This window comes from Thunnus albacares, chromosome 7, assembly GCF_914725855.1.
Source record: "Thunnus albacares chromosome 7, fThuAlb1.1, whole genome shotgun sequence".
Lineage (NCBI taxonomy): Eukaryota > Metazoa > Chordata > Actinopteri > Scombriformes > Scombridae > Thunnus > Thunnus albacares.
In genome coordinates, this window is record NC_058112.1 from 7,772,387 (window position 1) to 7,787,443 (window position 15,057).

General features: G+C 39.4%; 1 protein-coding gene across 2 annotated transcripts in view; it reads left to right on the forward strand.

Annotated features, from left to right (window-relative positions):
- The window catches only part of wwp2 (WW domain containing E3 ubiquitin protein ligase 2), a 63,454-nt gene that overhangs the window by 19,684 nt on the left and 28,713 nt on the right, over nt 1-15,057 (forward strand). For both annotated transcript variants that reach the window (XM_044356112.1, XM_044356114.1), the window contains exons 7-9: nt 90-253; nt 2,079-2,322; nt 6,662-6,751. In XM_044356112.1, coding sequence (XP_044212047.1) covers nt 90-253; nt 2,079-2,322; nt 6,662-6,751 — 498 coding nt within the window. The remainder of the gene's footprint in view (nt 1-89; nt 254-2,078; nt 2,323-6,661; nt 6,752-15,057) is intronic.

Sequence of the window (15,057 nt, forward strand, 5' to 3'; positions counted from 1 at the left end):
CCTTTTCTCTCCATCTCCTTTTCTTTCACTTTCTGCCCACTTCTGCTCCACATCTCCTTTTCTCTCTCTGTCTGTCTGTCTCTGAGCAGGACTAACAGGCACTCAGTGGGGGGTTCGCAGGGCGGCTCTCCAGGGTGCTCCAGAGGGATCTCTCTGACTAATGGGGAGCTGAATGAGGAACAGATCCCCGGCCCGGGCTCGTCTGCTCGCCGTCGGTCCTCCAAGAGTCACGGCAGCCCTGGAAGCAGCGCAGGTATACGAAAACATCTGCTCACCTTATTTGTTCGATACACACAAACTGGACTCGGATACGTTTGTTAAAGCTGATTCTGATGTTAAATGGATTGAAGCTGCTGATCGCAATTTGTGCAGATATTTTTAAAGGAGCACTAAAAGACAGAAATAACCACAATATGTCCCCTCAGGGTAAAAAAAAAAAAAAAGTTTATTCAGGGTGTTATTAGTAGTGACTCAATTACTTTACCAAATGCAGAATTATCTGCATTACTCATTCATATTTATGTGAAGTTAAAATCTGTCATCAGACTCTTTAAAGTTAATGTCTTCCATAATGCATGGTTACGATATTGATCAACCATAAATAAGGATAGGGTTTGATAGCATTTAATCAAATCTGAATCCAGCTGTTTTGCTTCCGACATTTGCACAGAATGTATTCACACAAACTGTATAATATCTGCTGTGGCAGAGTGTGATGCTGGGTAATAACTGCTTTCCTATATTAACAAATATTATTATGTCAGTCTAAACCTTTTCAACAAAGTTATGAGTATTTTATATCTATTTTAAAGGTTCTATATGTAGAATTGTGAAGCAATTCACATGTATTAATCATTTTTTATTGCCAATGAGTGAATGGATAGTAAAAAATGAGACCTTCCCAGACTTTCTTGGTTGTCTGTAACAGCCTGTGGACTGATTTCTATGTGAAGGACCCAGGTTTCCGCAAAAATCCAACAGAAGTGACGTCTTTGCACGCTTCCGAGTGCCTTACTTCTCTCCCGCTATCATCAACAAACGACCGGCATAACCACACAACAACACAACAGAAACGGTGCTATCCGAGTAGAAACACCCTGAAGATATTAGCTCTCCAGCTAATGAGACAGCTAGCTGCCTACGTCAACCACTACACATTTCACAACAAAAACCCCTGTAATGACAAGTCGCCTACTTGAGCACACACAGCTAAAACTACATTATTTCCTCAACAAAGGAGCAGAAAACAAGCTTCAGAGCGATAGCAGAACATAGGTTACCCCTTTTGTTTTTCCTGTTGGTAGTCCAAAGGTTGTAATAAGCACACATTTGCGATTTGCGGGTCGGGACAGGTGCGGGTGGTTGATTAACGTGTATTTGAGCAAGTTGGGCGCTGCGGCTTGGTTCTCTCCGGCCAGCGGCCACAGCGCAGCAGGAGCCTCTGTGTATGTGTGTTTGTGTGTGACCAAGCGAGCGCACATACATAAAACAGAGGGGGCTGACTGACTGGGAGCGAGAGATGCTTTGCCGAAACATGGTGCAAAACACAGCGTTGGAGATCTTTTATTTATTTATCTTTTTATTTAAGTGTAAGCGAGCACCAGGATGTAGACTGCAGCTCATTTAACGGCCACAGATGTCACTAATGAGAAGGAATTTCTGATTCCTACTTACAGAACCTTTAATATGGATAATGAAGTGTAGTTTTACATAGAAAATAAATAAGTAGAGGTTTGTCACTGGAGTGCAGAGCTCTGCCAACCATGACCATTGCTTAAACTTGCAAATGTGAATCCTCTGTAACAATTTTCTTGTTTACTGTTTGTCCTCTGGGTTTGTTTTCACAGCTCACTAGAATGCAATAATGTTTAGCAGCCAGCCAACATGTCCCAGATGTCAGACCCTCTCAGTAGCATACGCATGCAGTGTACTAGTTATGACTAGAAAATGAAAATGATGAACTGTGAAATAGGGAGTATCCTGCATTCATATGACCACCAAACTAAAATCAGCTGCGATAACTCATAAACACTAGAACCCTCATGCTAACACCCCCCCCCTCCCGTATCATCTCTCAGATAAAGTTGAGTTGACATCCAACGGGCTGGAGAACAGTCGTGGCGGCGTGGCCCGTCACACGCCTCCTCCATCCTCTCCGTCAGGCCGATCTCCAGCCGCCAGCAGCAACAGCAGTAGCCCCTCTCCAGGTCAGGACGCCCTGGGTTCGGTCACCCCAGCGGAGCCCGGCCCCTCTGCCACCTCCAGCACTGAGCAGGCCAACAACAGTGGCACAGAGTCGGCTTCAGACACGCTCCCGGCTGGGTAAGAACATCTTCCACTCTGCCCACAACTTGATCTGATTGAGTTTGATGCTTCAAAGACGTATATCAGCTCTACAAATGCTGTGCAATCGTAAAAAGTAACATGTATTTTTAAAAAGTGTGTTTTTTAAACAAAATGTAGACATGTTAACCAAATTTCTTATAAGATTCATGTGCATTTTCAAGGCAAAATCTTTAAACGACTCCACTCTCGTCTCAAGTGATGCTGACTAAACAGTGGAAACCCTTTTCACGATTGTGATGTTATAGCAGCCATATAAAATTTAAAACTCAAAACATTCATTAAGAATCAGCTGCACATTTCATGCTGAGACTCTGGAAGCTTGACAAGCATGTAGGCAGAGTTAGGCCCAAAGGTTCATAAGACTCACATAAGTAAATGTGACATGAAAATTTTAGTTTTACTGTGAGAAATATGAGAATCCACCCAAAATAACACTTTTAATTTCCTTTGCATCCCCCATGACTACACACAGTAATAAACAGTCTAGTTGCTGTATTGCCTCTTGCAGTTATAAATTACTTCACTTATTGCTTCTTCATGCATTTCTTCATTCTCTCTCTTCTATTTCCAAAGACAGAAAAGTTGAATTGCCTCTCAATTGAATTGCCTTAATATGCACTTTCAATAGTGAGATTATTTTTTACCTAGAGATGGTCAACTACTTGACTTTTGACCAAAGACAGCAGACATTGTGACTACGTCATTAAGTACAAATGTGCTTTGTCTGCTTCAACAAGTCAAAATGTCTGTTATCAGCTGAATTAGCCCAATGTGAGATGACCAAAATGGGTGTGATCAGGGTTTGACTTTAACCATCGCCCCCTTTTTGTGGCTTGTGGCCACAAAAAGTTCCTCTGTGGCCACCAAATATTCCATGTAGGTGGCCCCCTGTGGCCACCAAGTTTTATCCCCATACTACGAGCCTTCGCCAACACAACGTTAAAGTTCCACAAACATCCCGATTCCTTCGCACCTTTTAGTTCAACATTCTACGAAAACAGTGAACAGCATTTGTCACCAGCTAGCTACCGATATGCTGTTAACAGCGTGGTCACGGTGTCTGTCACCTAACCAGGTGTAAAAGGGTGTAGAAAAGTCCCAAAACTTAAAGTTTGACAACATTCTCAACAACAGCTGCCATCTTGCTTCAATACGCGGTGGAGAGCGGCTGCTTAGTAATGTTTGCCCTCTGTAAGGGCTTGTAGGCAGATAAGGCAGGGAAAGGTAACACCTAGCTCCCCCAACTGGTGGTGCTGTGACACTGTCAGAGATTTGATCATAAAAAAGCTGCGAGTCTCAGTCTAAAAAGTAAAATATCAGCAGCACCTCATGTGCATTTATGATCAATTATCCTTTAACGTTATATTCTTAGAAAACCAATAATATACAGTGGGGTCCAACATTGTGAGACCACATTGAAAATCTCTAATATTTTCATGTAAACCTGGAAATTATAAGTACGTTTGAAGATTCAGAGACATTTAAAAACAAGTAATGACATGTAAAATGAAGAAGGCATTGACCAACTTTAACGGGAAACCTAGATATTTTTCAAGCTTGACTCTATTGTTTGTCTTAGTGACTGATGGGGAGAAGAGTTTTTTAAATTGGTCCAGTATTAAGCGAGAGCATGTCAGCCAGCAGCTGCAAAACAGGCTGCAACATAATCCTTTTGGGCAATTGCGCCCCGACAATATATGTCCACTAAAAGTGCTTGTTTTTGCCACAGACAGGCTCAGATTTTTATTATAAGTGTCTGATAATATTATGGAAAGGATCCCTACAGAGATGGACCTTTTTGTTTACGTTATGCTTCTTCCGGTCTATTCTTATTATACCGGTAAGTGTCTAACCCAAAACAGAAATCTCGCTCAAGGAGAACAAAACAGGTGAACTTGAATGAAACACATTTGACTCTGTAAACAAGGCATACCAGTGTGCTTGAAGCGTGCCATCTGCTTCAAGTCTTGAAGGAGCTGTTTTTGTCCATCACAGCTGTTTTTGAGAGCCCTTAAAGCAGGTGAATCTGTTTGGAGCCACTTCTTTCTTCTCTGCTGCATGTTTTAAAAAGTTCCATGAGCTTTGATTCGTACACCAGCCACTTCTTTGCAGCCCATCCTCCTGGAGTATCTTCAAGGGAGCTTCTGAGCCACAGCCAGAACCAGATCCTGAGCCGGAAGGCGAGGTGGTGCTGGGTGGTGCAAAACTGATGTCTAAGGGATCTAAATAATCTATCTCCCTGAAGCTCATGTTCATGTCGCTCACTGCAGGTTCTGCTGCATCTTCCCTTTGATTCCTGTTGAAGAGACAGGATAGTTGTGGAATTTATAACTAAAAGCAATAATGTCGTGATAATAGACTTTGAATCATACATCAATGATATTATTATGCAGAGCTGATAACCGTGTGATGGAGCCACGTTTTTCTTTCTACAAAGATGACAAGACAAGCCATTCAACTCACTTGTGATGCGTCTTCACTTGCTGTATGCGGAAAAGTCAGTCCTAGTTGGTGCAGTGGCAAAAACGATATACACAGTGTCATTTCAAAAGGGTAGGAGGTGAATGGTTACTATTCAGTTGTTCAGAAAAGGTGTCAGCACTGCTAAGCTTACCACTGATTGTACCTAAGTCGGAGGCAGTGAAAGGTACGCCCCAGATAATGATGGATTGGTGCGTGGTGTGGTCTGATGTGGACTTGAAACAAGAAGTTCAAGCTAGAGGAGAGACTAGACCCAGTTGATGGAGATGGTTCTTGATCTGCTCTAGTTGAGTGTATTGTGGGACTGCAGCAAATTTGGTTGCTCCTTCCTTCCTAATCACTTCCCTAAAAAGTAAAGAAGAAGGCTTTCCCACAGCCAACTATGAACATCATTCCTATTTATCAACACTTATAATAACAATATATCAGTGTCATAAATATGGCTTTAAAATATAAATAAATGTAAATAAATATGGTTTCTTTCAAGTTTTTTCTTTGTCAGCTTCTTTTATTTATATGGTATATTCAATTATTTTTATTTATTGAAGTGTCACAGTTAAGGAAGACCATGTTAAGTTGTGTTAAATTGCCTTCTCTGTATTGTTTTTACATTAGTTTACATTTGGGCCCCCAAAAATGTACTTTGACCACCAAATTTAGGGGCTTGGTGGCCTGTGGGGCCAGTGCCTAAAAATACTAGCGTCTATCTCTGGTGATTGAAATGGTAATTTACACTGTAGATGTGTCCATTGACTTACGTGTACTGTTCAATTGAACTTCATTGAAATAAAATACAACAGTGTCTTGCCAAAACAAAACACAAGAATACATAAGAAGAATAAATTGTACCAAAGACAGATGTGTTATATTTATCATTGCAAAGAGTATTAAAAGGGGACATATCATGTACATTTCCAGGTCTATATTTATATTCTTGGGCTCTACTGGAATGTCTTTGCATGGTTTACAGTTCAAAAATTCCTTATTTAACTCATACTGACCTTTTACGCACCCCCTCAGTTCATCCTTTGTCTGAAACAGACCGTTTTAGCTCCTGTCTCTTTAAGGCCGCCCTCTGTGCTGATTGGTTAGCTTCTGGAAATTGCGTCTTGGGAGACTTCAGGTGGCTCAACAAACCATGGAACAAACTATAGTGGCAGGATTTCACTACTTTTTGTTGTTCTTTACCAAAAAGTCAACTTCTCAAATACATCCATACATGTTGGAGCCAAAATCTGACCCAAAATATGAGAGTGCACAACGTAAACAACAAATTGAATAACCTTAGCAACAACCTTGGCAACAAAGGCTACGAATGGCCGTTTATAGGCATGCATGTCAATCCAACATCGGCTTGTTGGCAAGGGAGAAAAAAATGCCCCAAATTAAGCGTTTAAGGCAGGTTGAAGCCCTGGAATTTGACTTGCAGGGAGTATTTCTCCATACATTCACCTAAAGCTTTGGAATTTTAATAACAGAAAATCACAAAAAGCATAATATATCCCCTTTAAGGAAACTAAATGGACCCAATAGAATGGCTCAAATAAGCAAATGATTGCAGGTGATTAAAACATTCAAAGAGCTAGTTTGTCTTCTGGGTTCATGGCATCAATAATCCTCTGTGTGTCTGTTGGTCACACACTACTAAATACAGAACTGCTAGTGTGGCACACTCCCTTTCCTCTAAATAATTATGTATTTGTGGACAGGTCTTCAGCTTTGTGATTACTGTACATTTATGCTGAAATCTTTGAAAACGGATGTTTCTATAACTGACAATGTGTGCAGTGTAGAAATAAATGTACATTTGTGTTTTTTGTCTCTCTCTGTTTAGCTGGGAGCAGAGGGTGTTGCCTCATGGCAGAGTGTACTACGTCGACCACAACACCAAAACCACAACTTGGGAGAGACCACTTCCACCAGGGTATGTCTTTAGAGGTGCAGTGTGTAGAATTTAGTGGAAGACCTGTATTTGGTTAAAATGAAATAAGTTTATTCAGTTTTTTAATCTCCAGAACTAGACTTTGAGGTGACAATGTACCGTGAAATCTCAATGATTCCTGCGGGGGATGTGATAAATGTCATCACCCTTTTTTCTCCCCATGATTCTTGTAGCTATTGTCAACTTTCAAAAGGCAAAATCCTTGGAAATACTCTTTAAAAAAGAAAAAAAAGAAAAACTTAGTTTAGAGAAAACTTTCCCCTTTGTGGAAGTCTGATTGTTGTGGATGGCAGACAGTGAATGTAATAAAAACCTATAAATATATGGCAAACAGTCAAGCAAATAGCATACGTCAATGCAGAGAGTCTCAGTAACAGATTTAAATGCAGTCGTTTCAGCAGCAGACAGACTGATAACAGTTTCATTTTGTAAATAACATATTAATGTTACAAGACTTGTCAACCTCCAGTTTGTAGCTGTTGCCACAGGAAATGAAACTTAAATTATCAAGCCTGTTATAGCTATGAGCCAGCCTACAAAATTGCTAAAACATCTTTGCTCTTGTTATTGATTTGCCTTGAAACTATCTTTTCTTTGTATGAACAACAAAGGATTGTTCTTTGTCTCAAACCATGTATAAAAAAAAAAAAGGAATGAAAATGTACATCAAGTAAAACAAGTACTCAACTTGAGACAGCTGAACAGAAACACTAGCAGATGTCAGATAAAGTGTGTCTCTCAAGCTGTTCATTAAGCATTAAGAGTCAAGAATATACAGTATGTACAAACATGCATACAGATCTATATACACCTTCTACATTTGTTCATGTGTCTAGAGGAATGCTGATGTTCAGATTTAGGTTCAGTCTCGTCAGCTGTCAGACCAAGGGTTTTTTGTTCTTGTTTATTTGTTTTGGGAATGCGTTTTATGTTCTCAGGCATAACTACATAAATGAAATTCTCCATTTTAATTGCTTCTAAATCACCCAGTTTGATTGTAGTGTTTGTGTGCTAAGCCATCATAATGGGAGCGCAGTTTTCTCCCTCTCTGGCTCGGTACTCTGCTCTCATAATGGTGTACACACAGTCCAGCCCTTTTTTGACGTTTTTATTTGCAATGATTATTTATTGATTTTCACAGAGCGTGTGACTGGGTGACAGAGAGAAAGAGAGGCTGTTTTTTGGAAAAGGTCACTCCCCCCGCTTCTCCCCAAATCTCCACACCCCCCATCTCAGTTTTTCCATACAAGGAAGGAGAGTGTGGGGGCCCGGAGAACAAAAGTCCTTTCTTAGCGCCACATGTACTTCCATCCACCACTGTGTTGGCTGCTGGCCGCCGTGGCCCTTCAGAGGATCAATTAGCAAGCTAATGCCGGGCTAGTGCTCCAGATGTACACACCAGGAACTGTTTAGAGGTTGGGGTGCAGAGTGGGGGAGAGTTAGGCAATCTAGGTTTGGAAGCTGAAATAATGAAAGCCATCCGAAGCTTCTGAGTCACACTGTTCTTTATCAAATACACTGCGGAGCTTGTAACAAGTGATGCATCACAAGCTCAACCCATTTGGTTTTTAAGTTGCAAAATGTCATAACACACTTCCTTTTAGTCTAGATGTAGCAGGGCCTCTTTAATTAAAACTGATGCTGTGTTTACATGAAGCCATATTTGTCAGCATTGCATGATGTCTGTCAACCACAATGTCGAAATCCTGTTTCATGTTTTTAGAAAGTTATTTGGACAAAGTGAAACAATAGTAATTAGCCTGGAAAGCAACTTTGTGTGTTTATATTCTATATTTCATTTCAAAATGGAAAATGGTTATATCTTCTATTCATTTTTAAAGAGTTATGGTTAGAAAGAAATCTCAGCATAGAGTGGGGACAGCTGAACCAAACCAAAATGTAGCAGTTACATTTGCTAATGCCAAATTGACAGTCAAAAGAAAAGAGCTGGTGCTGATTTACAACTTCATCAAAACTGTAATCAATGTCTTGTCTATCAGGACTACAGTCTCTCCCATTCTTTCCAGTTGCTGGTGGCTCCCTATGAGAGAGTGTTTTCATGAGGCCATCTGCGTGGGCGATCTAGACTTTTTTCATTTAATACTGAGACTGAGATGCTCAATCAGCCCCATATACATATAATTGTTCCAGCACAAGAGATCCTACGTAAGACTTTGGTATAATTCAGTCTGTCCTGTGCCAGGCAACCTCCTGAGAGTATCCTTTTTTTCTCAAAATAGATTTTTGGGGTAAAACAATTGAATTTATTTCTAACACATTTCCGTATTGATTATTTGTCCCATAACTAACTGATCAGCATGATGTTTTTGAGCTGCTACAGGCATCTGTAGGCATGGATTTGTTTCTGTTTTTGTAGCCTTCTTTTCTTCTCTTCTTTCTCTTTATTAAACAAGGACCATGCACAAAAAACATTAATCTCAAAATGAGAAGAGAAGAGATGATTTATGCCAGATTTAGCTATTAGCTCATTTCCCTCTGCGCTCCCTGGGCAGGTACACACAGAACAATCACCAGATGCTAAAAACATTCATTTACATACAACACCATTACATAGTCTCTATCACACTGATAGTTATACATACAAATCTAAAGTAGAAGTACAGTTCATTACAATTTAAAATCTGAATCATGGTGAAGTTAATGTTGACATGACTGACTTAAATATTGAGAACTGTGTTGTTCCAATTTTCAGCTTTACTACAAGCCGCAAAAAGTAAATTTGTGTCCTTTCAGTAGTTGAATCTCAGAAAATAAATAGTCAACTAAACTGAGGTAGCACAGACTTGTGAATGAAACATAGGGCAGAATCCTCCAGAATTAAATCAGTTACAATACTTTGATCTCAGTCAAAATAGAAAAGGATAGAAACAGAGCAAAGCAAGCTCCGAGCATGTGCTGTCACCCAGCATGTTCATGAATAATGAGTGGACTGTCCTAAAGAAGACCAATAAAGTAAAACCCTGATCTGGACAGTTCATGGTTAGGAGACCGTTCACTTCTAGTTCCAAGAAATACATGGAGTAGATTGTTAATGACATGACTGATGCAAAGAGTTAAAGTCAGATAGCAGAACTAAGTAGAGACTGTCAGACAGGCTGCTGTGGGCTTTGGGATTTTTCCCTGGCTCCAGTAAATAAGTAGCTAGTGCTAATATCAGAGAGGGAACAGTGTTTTTCCTGCCTTTTAAAGGAGGCTCAGAGGCATAGTGGTCAGAGAGACTAACCCTCAACCAAATAACTCCCTGTGTTTGCAATCATCCACGCTGCTGAAGTGTCCTTGAGCAAGATATTTAAACCTACCAGCTCCTGGGGTGCTGTTGTGTAGCTGACCACAAGAGACGATAGATTTTCCCTTCAAGTCAACAAAGTATCATTAGTGTGAATGCTGAAGCATTCACACTTTTGTTCTTCAAATCTTTATTCTTTTTCTTCTGTACATTTTCTCAATTGCAAACTACTTCAACAACAGAAAGCATTCAAATATCAAAATGTTCAGCTCTTTAAGAACATTTATGCTATGACTTTTCTTCTGTCTACCTTTTATACTTTTAATAATAATTGATATAATAATAATAATAATAATAATAATAATAATAATAATAATAATAATAATAATAATAATAATAATAATAATAATTAATAAAAAATATTAAGCTTTTTTCAACTTTTTTTTTTTTTTTACAATGTAAGTCAACAGACTGAATGTTCTAACCTGATGGGCCGGATGGTTTGTTACACAGAACCATCTGAGAAGTCGTCCATGGAAACTGTTTGGAAAAGGGCAGGCACTTTCAAAAAATACATGGCAGGTGATTGGATGAACCATCTCTCCATCGCCGTCTATCACCGCCTTACCCTGCAAGGCAGATGGATTCATAATGCTGAGGTGCTTGTGTCCGAACCATCGGTGGTTCAGACACAAGCACGTAACCTAAAGCCTAACAAGATGGATTCTTGTGTGATCTTGTGATGTTGTGATCTTGTGGATACAGCTGCCTTGCAAAGTAATGAATGTTCAGAAATTTAAAAATTTGAACGTTCTGCACAGGGGCCCTGTCGTCATCGCAACGTGGGCTCTGTGCAGTGAAGCTATTTTTTAGAACATTACGTCATGCGCACACACACACACACTTTACACACTACCTACTTTACGCACTTCACACACAAACACACACAGAATATCATTTCCGATTTTCAAAATAAAAGCCCCTCTTCTTCTGTATGTTTTTCGGTTGGCTACTCCTGCATACTTTAAGCTGCCAAAACCATTCAAGTGTTAAATTTGCTCTTAAAGGACTTTTTTTTAAAATTGTATTTAATCTTCATTTAATCAGGCAGTCTCATTGAGATTAAGATCCCTTTTCCAAGAGAGACCTGAGAACAAGAAACATTCATAAGACATGAACACAATCAGCACAAAGAAACACCACAACTACACAATAAAGAAGGGGTTAATAAAAACAGTTACAGGAATCATAAAAAATTATCAGATAATAAAGCTTTTTTCTCCAAAGGGAATGTAAGTTTGAGGGCAATTTGCAGTTGATTCCATTTAAAAGGTGCATAGTACCTCAGACCAGTCCTGCCAACATTGGTGTTAACATGAGGGATATCTAAAGTAGTAGTAGTAGTAGTTACTGGATCATGAATTGCAGTCACTAGATTTAAATGAGAGAAGCTGTGAGGTAGTTTGGATAGAGATGATTTTTATAGATGAATAACATTAGATGGTTATTTCTTCTTGTCTATGAGGAAGTCCATCCAACCTTGTGTTACAGAGAACACTGATGAGTATGAAATTTGTCATTTGTGATAAAGTGTAATGCATGTAATGTAATATCTCCATTGTCTCCAGACATGAATGTTCACTGCACAATAGTTTCACAGTTGAAAGAAGACAGACATCCTTTGATTCTATACAAGAAGCCTAGTTTGATTTTTAATTTTTGAGTCAAATGTTGAATATGAATCTTGAATGATAGTCTGCTGTCAAACCAAATTCCTAAATATTTGTATGACTCAGCAAGAGTAGTATGGGCGCCATTTAAAGTTTTAATGGCAGGATAGTCAGAGTCACTGGTGGAGGTGGAGAATACCATGTACTTGGTCTTTTCTGCATTTAAAGCTAGTCTGTGATTAAGGAGTGATATTTGGAAAGCATCAAAGACAGACTGAAGACAAGTCAGGGCCTTGACCAGGGTGGAGCCCTGGGCATATATAATTGTCTCATCAGCAAAAAAAATGGACATTAAGGAATCGATTAGGTTGAATTATGTTATTTATGTATAGTGTAAACAGCAATGGACCAAGGATAGACCCCTGTGGCAACCCATTTCTGATGGTAAGAGGGCTTGACTGAAAGCCATCAGCAACAACAGTCTCTGTTCTCTCTGTAACATAAGAGTGGAAGCAATTAAGCGTGGCTTCATCTAGACCTATACACTGTAGTTTATGAAGTAGGATTTTATGATCAAATGCTTTGAGAGGTCAATGAAGAGAGCAGCACAAAATTATTTTTTTATCCAGGGAGGAGACAATGTTATCAGTGACTGAAACTGCAGCTGTAATTGTGCTGTGACCTTGGTGAAAACCAGACTCCTGTGGCTGTAGTAAGTTTAATGAACCATTAAAAGTGCATAGTTGTAAATTGATTGATTGATGATTCTAGGATTTTTGCTAAGAAAGGAAGTTTAGACATTGGATGGTAATTGTTTAGATCAAAGACATCACCACTTATGTATAAGGATACTAGTAAGGAGCTTTTCCACAAAGCAGGAATTATGCCTGTTAAAAGGGTTTAATAAAAAATATGTGCTAAATGTGGACAGATTAAGAGGGCACTTAGATGAAGAAGATATGGGTCAAGATTGTCTGCACCAGTGTTTTTGCATACTTTTAACCAAAGCAGAGCTTTGTGAACATTTGCACTACTTACCAAACTAAATGAAAATTTGCAGTCAGAAGAAACTGAGGCATTGGGGACTCCCTCTGTTTGACAGCTATGGTAATTGTCTACAGTTGAATCTGCAGACATATTATTAAATAAAAGACCAGAGGAGAGGAAATGGTGATTAAAAGCTTCAACCATGGACGAGCTATCGGAAATATGACTGATACTTGTTTTATTTGTGGTAGGCGATGTGACCGTGATGAATTCTTAAGAAATGCTACAGTGTTCCAAAATTTGGTGGAAGTATCACAGGCAGAGAGAGCTCACTGATGATAATTTGGTTCAGCGTAATCATACTGGTCCAGATGTTTCTTTGTTGCTTAAAGGTTGCCACTGGATCTAGCCTGGGACCAGGCTTTGTCTCTGTTGTGGATGGCATTGGAGAGTTGTGGGGAGAACCAAGGACTGTATCTGTTTTTAATTCTGTGTTTTTTATAAGGGGCATGTCTGTCAGCAATAACATTAAAAGATTGTGAAAAGTTTTCCAGTGCCACAGCAGGATCAGTAATAGAGAAAGTATGATCAATGACTACATTTACATGCACAAAATTTTCCGGTTTTTGCCCTTATTCCGAAAAAGACAATATTCCTATTAAGCTGTTTACATGGCTAATGAAAATGAATATTCCACTTATATCCCTGTTTACATGCAGAGGGTTTTCAGGGTTTCCTTCTGCTCTAGTGGGAACAGGAATCACAAGGTCTCTGCAGGCAGTGAAGTAAACTAGCAAGGTGAAAAACATTAGTGAGCTGCTGCCTGATATTAATTAGTGATATTGATATGACTGATATTATAAATGTATAGTTACAAGCACATCCAGTGTCTAGGTTGTCCCATGATGTTTACTACTCTGCTGAGTGTTTTTTGTGCATCACACAGAGTCGTCACCATCAGTCCATGGCTGCATGTCAGGATAATAACCAATCCCTTAATCCCCATCATGGAGAAGGCGCGCTCTGTTTTTCCAGCCCGCCCTGAACAGATCTCCACTCTCCTCTCATTCCTCTTCTCTGTCTGCCTGCGCAGGGGTAAACAGGCAAGAGGCCGTGTGTCGCAAACTGTAGTAAAAACCCCAGTTGAGACGCATATTCCAAATGTGCTGTATACATGTCCAAAGAATGCTCCTAAAACTCAAATAATATCGGCATATCCCAAATGTCTTAATCTGAAAATTAAGCTTTTTCAAGCAAAAGTAATTTCATATTTCTGCATTTTCAGCAATGCTTTGCAATTTATTTCAACTGTCAGCATTCACAGGCATGTTCCGCAGGAAATGGATTTTCTAGTTATTTTTACAACTCTCACATCAGCTATTCTAGTAAACTTTATGAAATGAGAGGGTGAAAAAGCTGGTGGTTCATTGGGTTCAGATCTCACTGGAGACACCAATGCTAAATATGTCAGCAATATGTTAAAAAGCCTTCAGTACACTGACATGAATTTAAGAACTCAGAAATACCATTTACACTTCGTATATAGACAGACACACCTGTGCCAATGATCATTCATTGCGTTTCAATTTGTTGTCAGAAGTAGTTTTTGGGGTCTTTTAAATTTTAGACTTCTCAGCTTCTCACTGAGTGAAATAATTTGAAACTCTCTCTAAGTCAAGTGCCAAATAGGAGAAATAGTAATTGTGCCAGAAGAGTCACTTTCCATGCTGTGAATAAGAAGTTAGAAAGAAAGAAAGAGTTATAAAACTTTGCATGTTGCACAGTCAGTTTTTTAAAACAAAAGTCGTATGGACTACTGACGGTAGCAAACGCAGTTTGAGTGGGTACCGTGTAAGAAATGCAAAGAACAAGAGCAACTCGTGTATTTGTTTAAAGAGTAACTCAACACCCCCTGAAAATCTTGTTTGTGCTGACCTCCACTGATTTAACGTTACACACCAACTTAATACCTTGATGTTTTCTTTTGTTTGTTTGTTTTCTTCAAACAGCTTTCTTGCTGCAGTGATGTACAGGTGTACTCAAGGACACTGTGACATTACTGTTGGGTGTGGTTACCAGTGCAACCCAACCACACGCATCAGTGATGCTGGCTATGGTCATAGATGAAACAAGTTTGAAACTTTGAACCTGAGAGTGCAGTGAAACACTGCTTTCCATCCAGCAGTGAAGTTACTCTTTAACAACTCACTCTGGCTTTTGCTTCTTGTTCCAATAGTTTCTTGCAAAAATTACACCACCAGCAAAATACTGCTAACCTTGGTGATGAATTCATAACATTTCCTGTTATCCCTTCAAAGTAAAATTCACCCTGTGATTCACCAGGACAAGTCTGTCTTAAAACAATATTCAGGAGCCAAAAATGA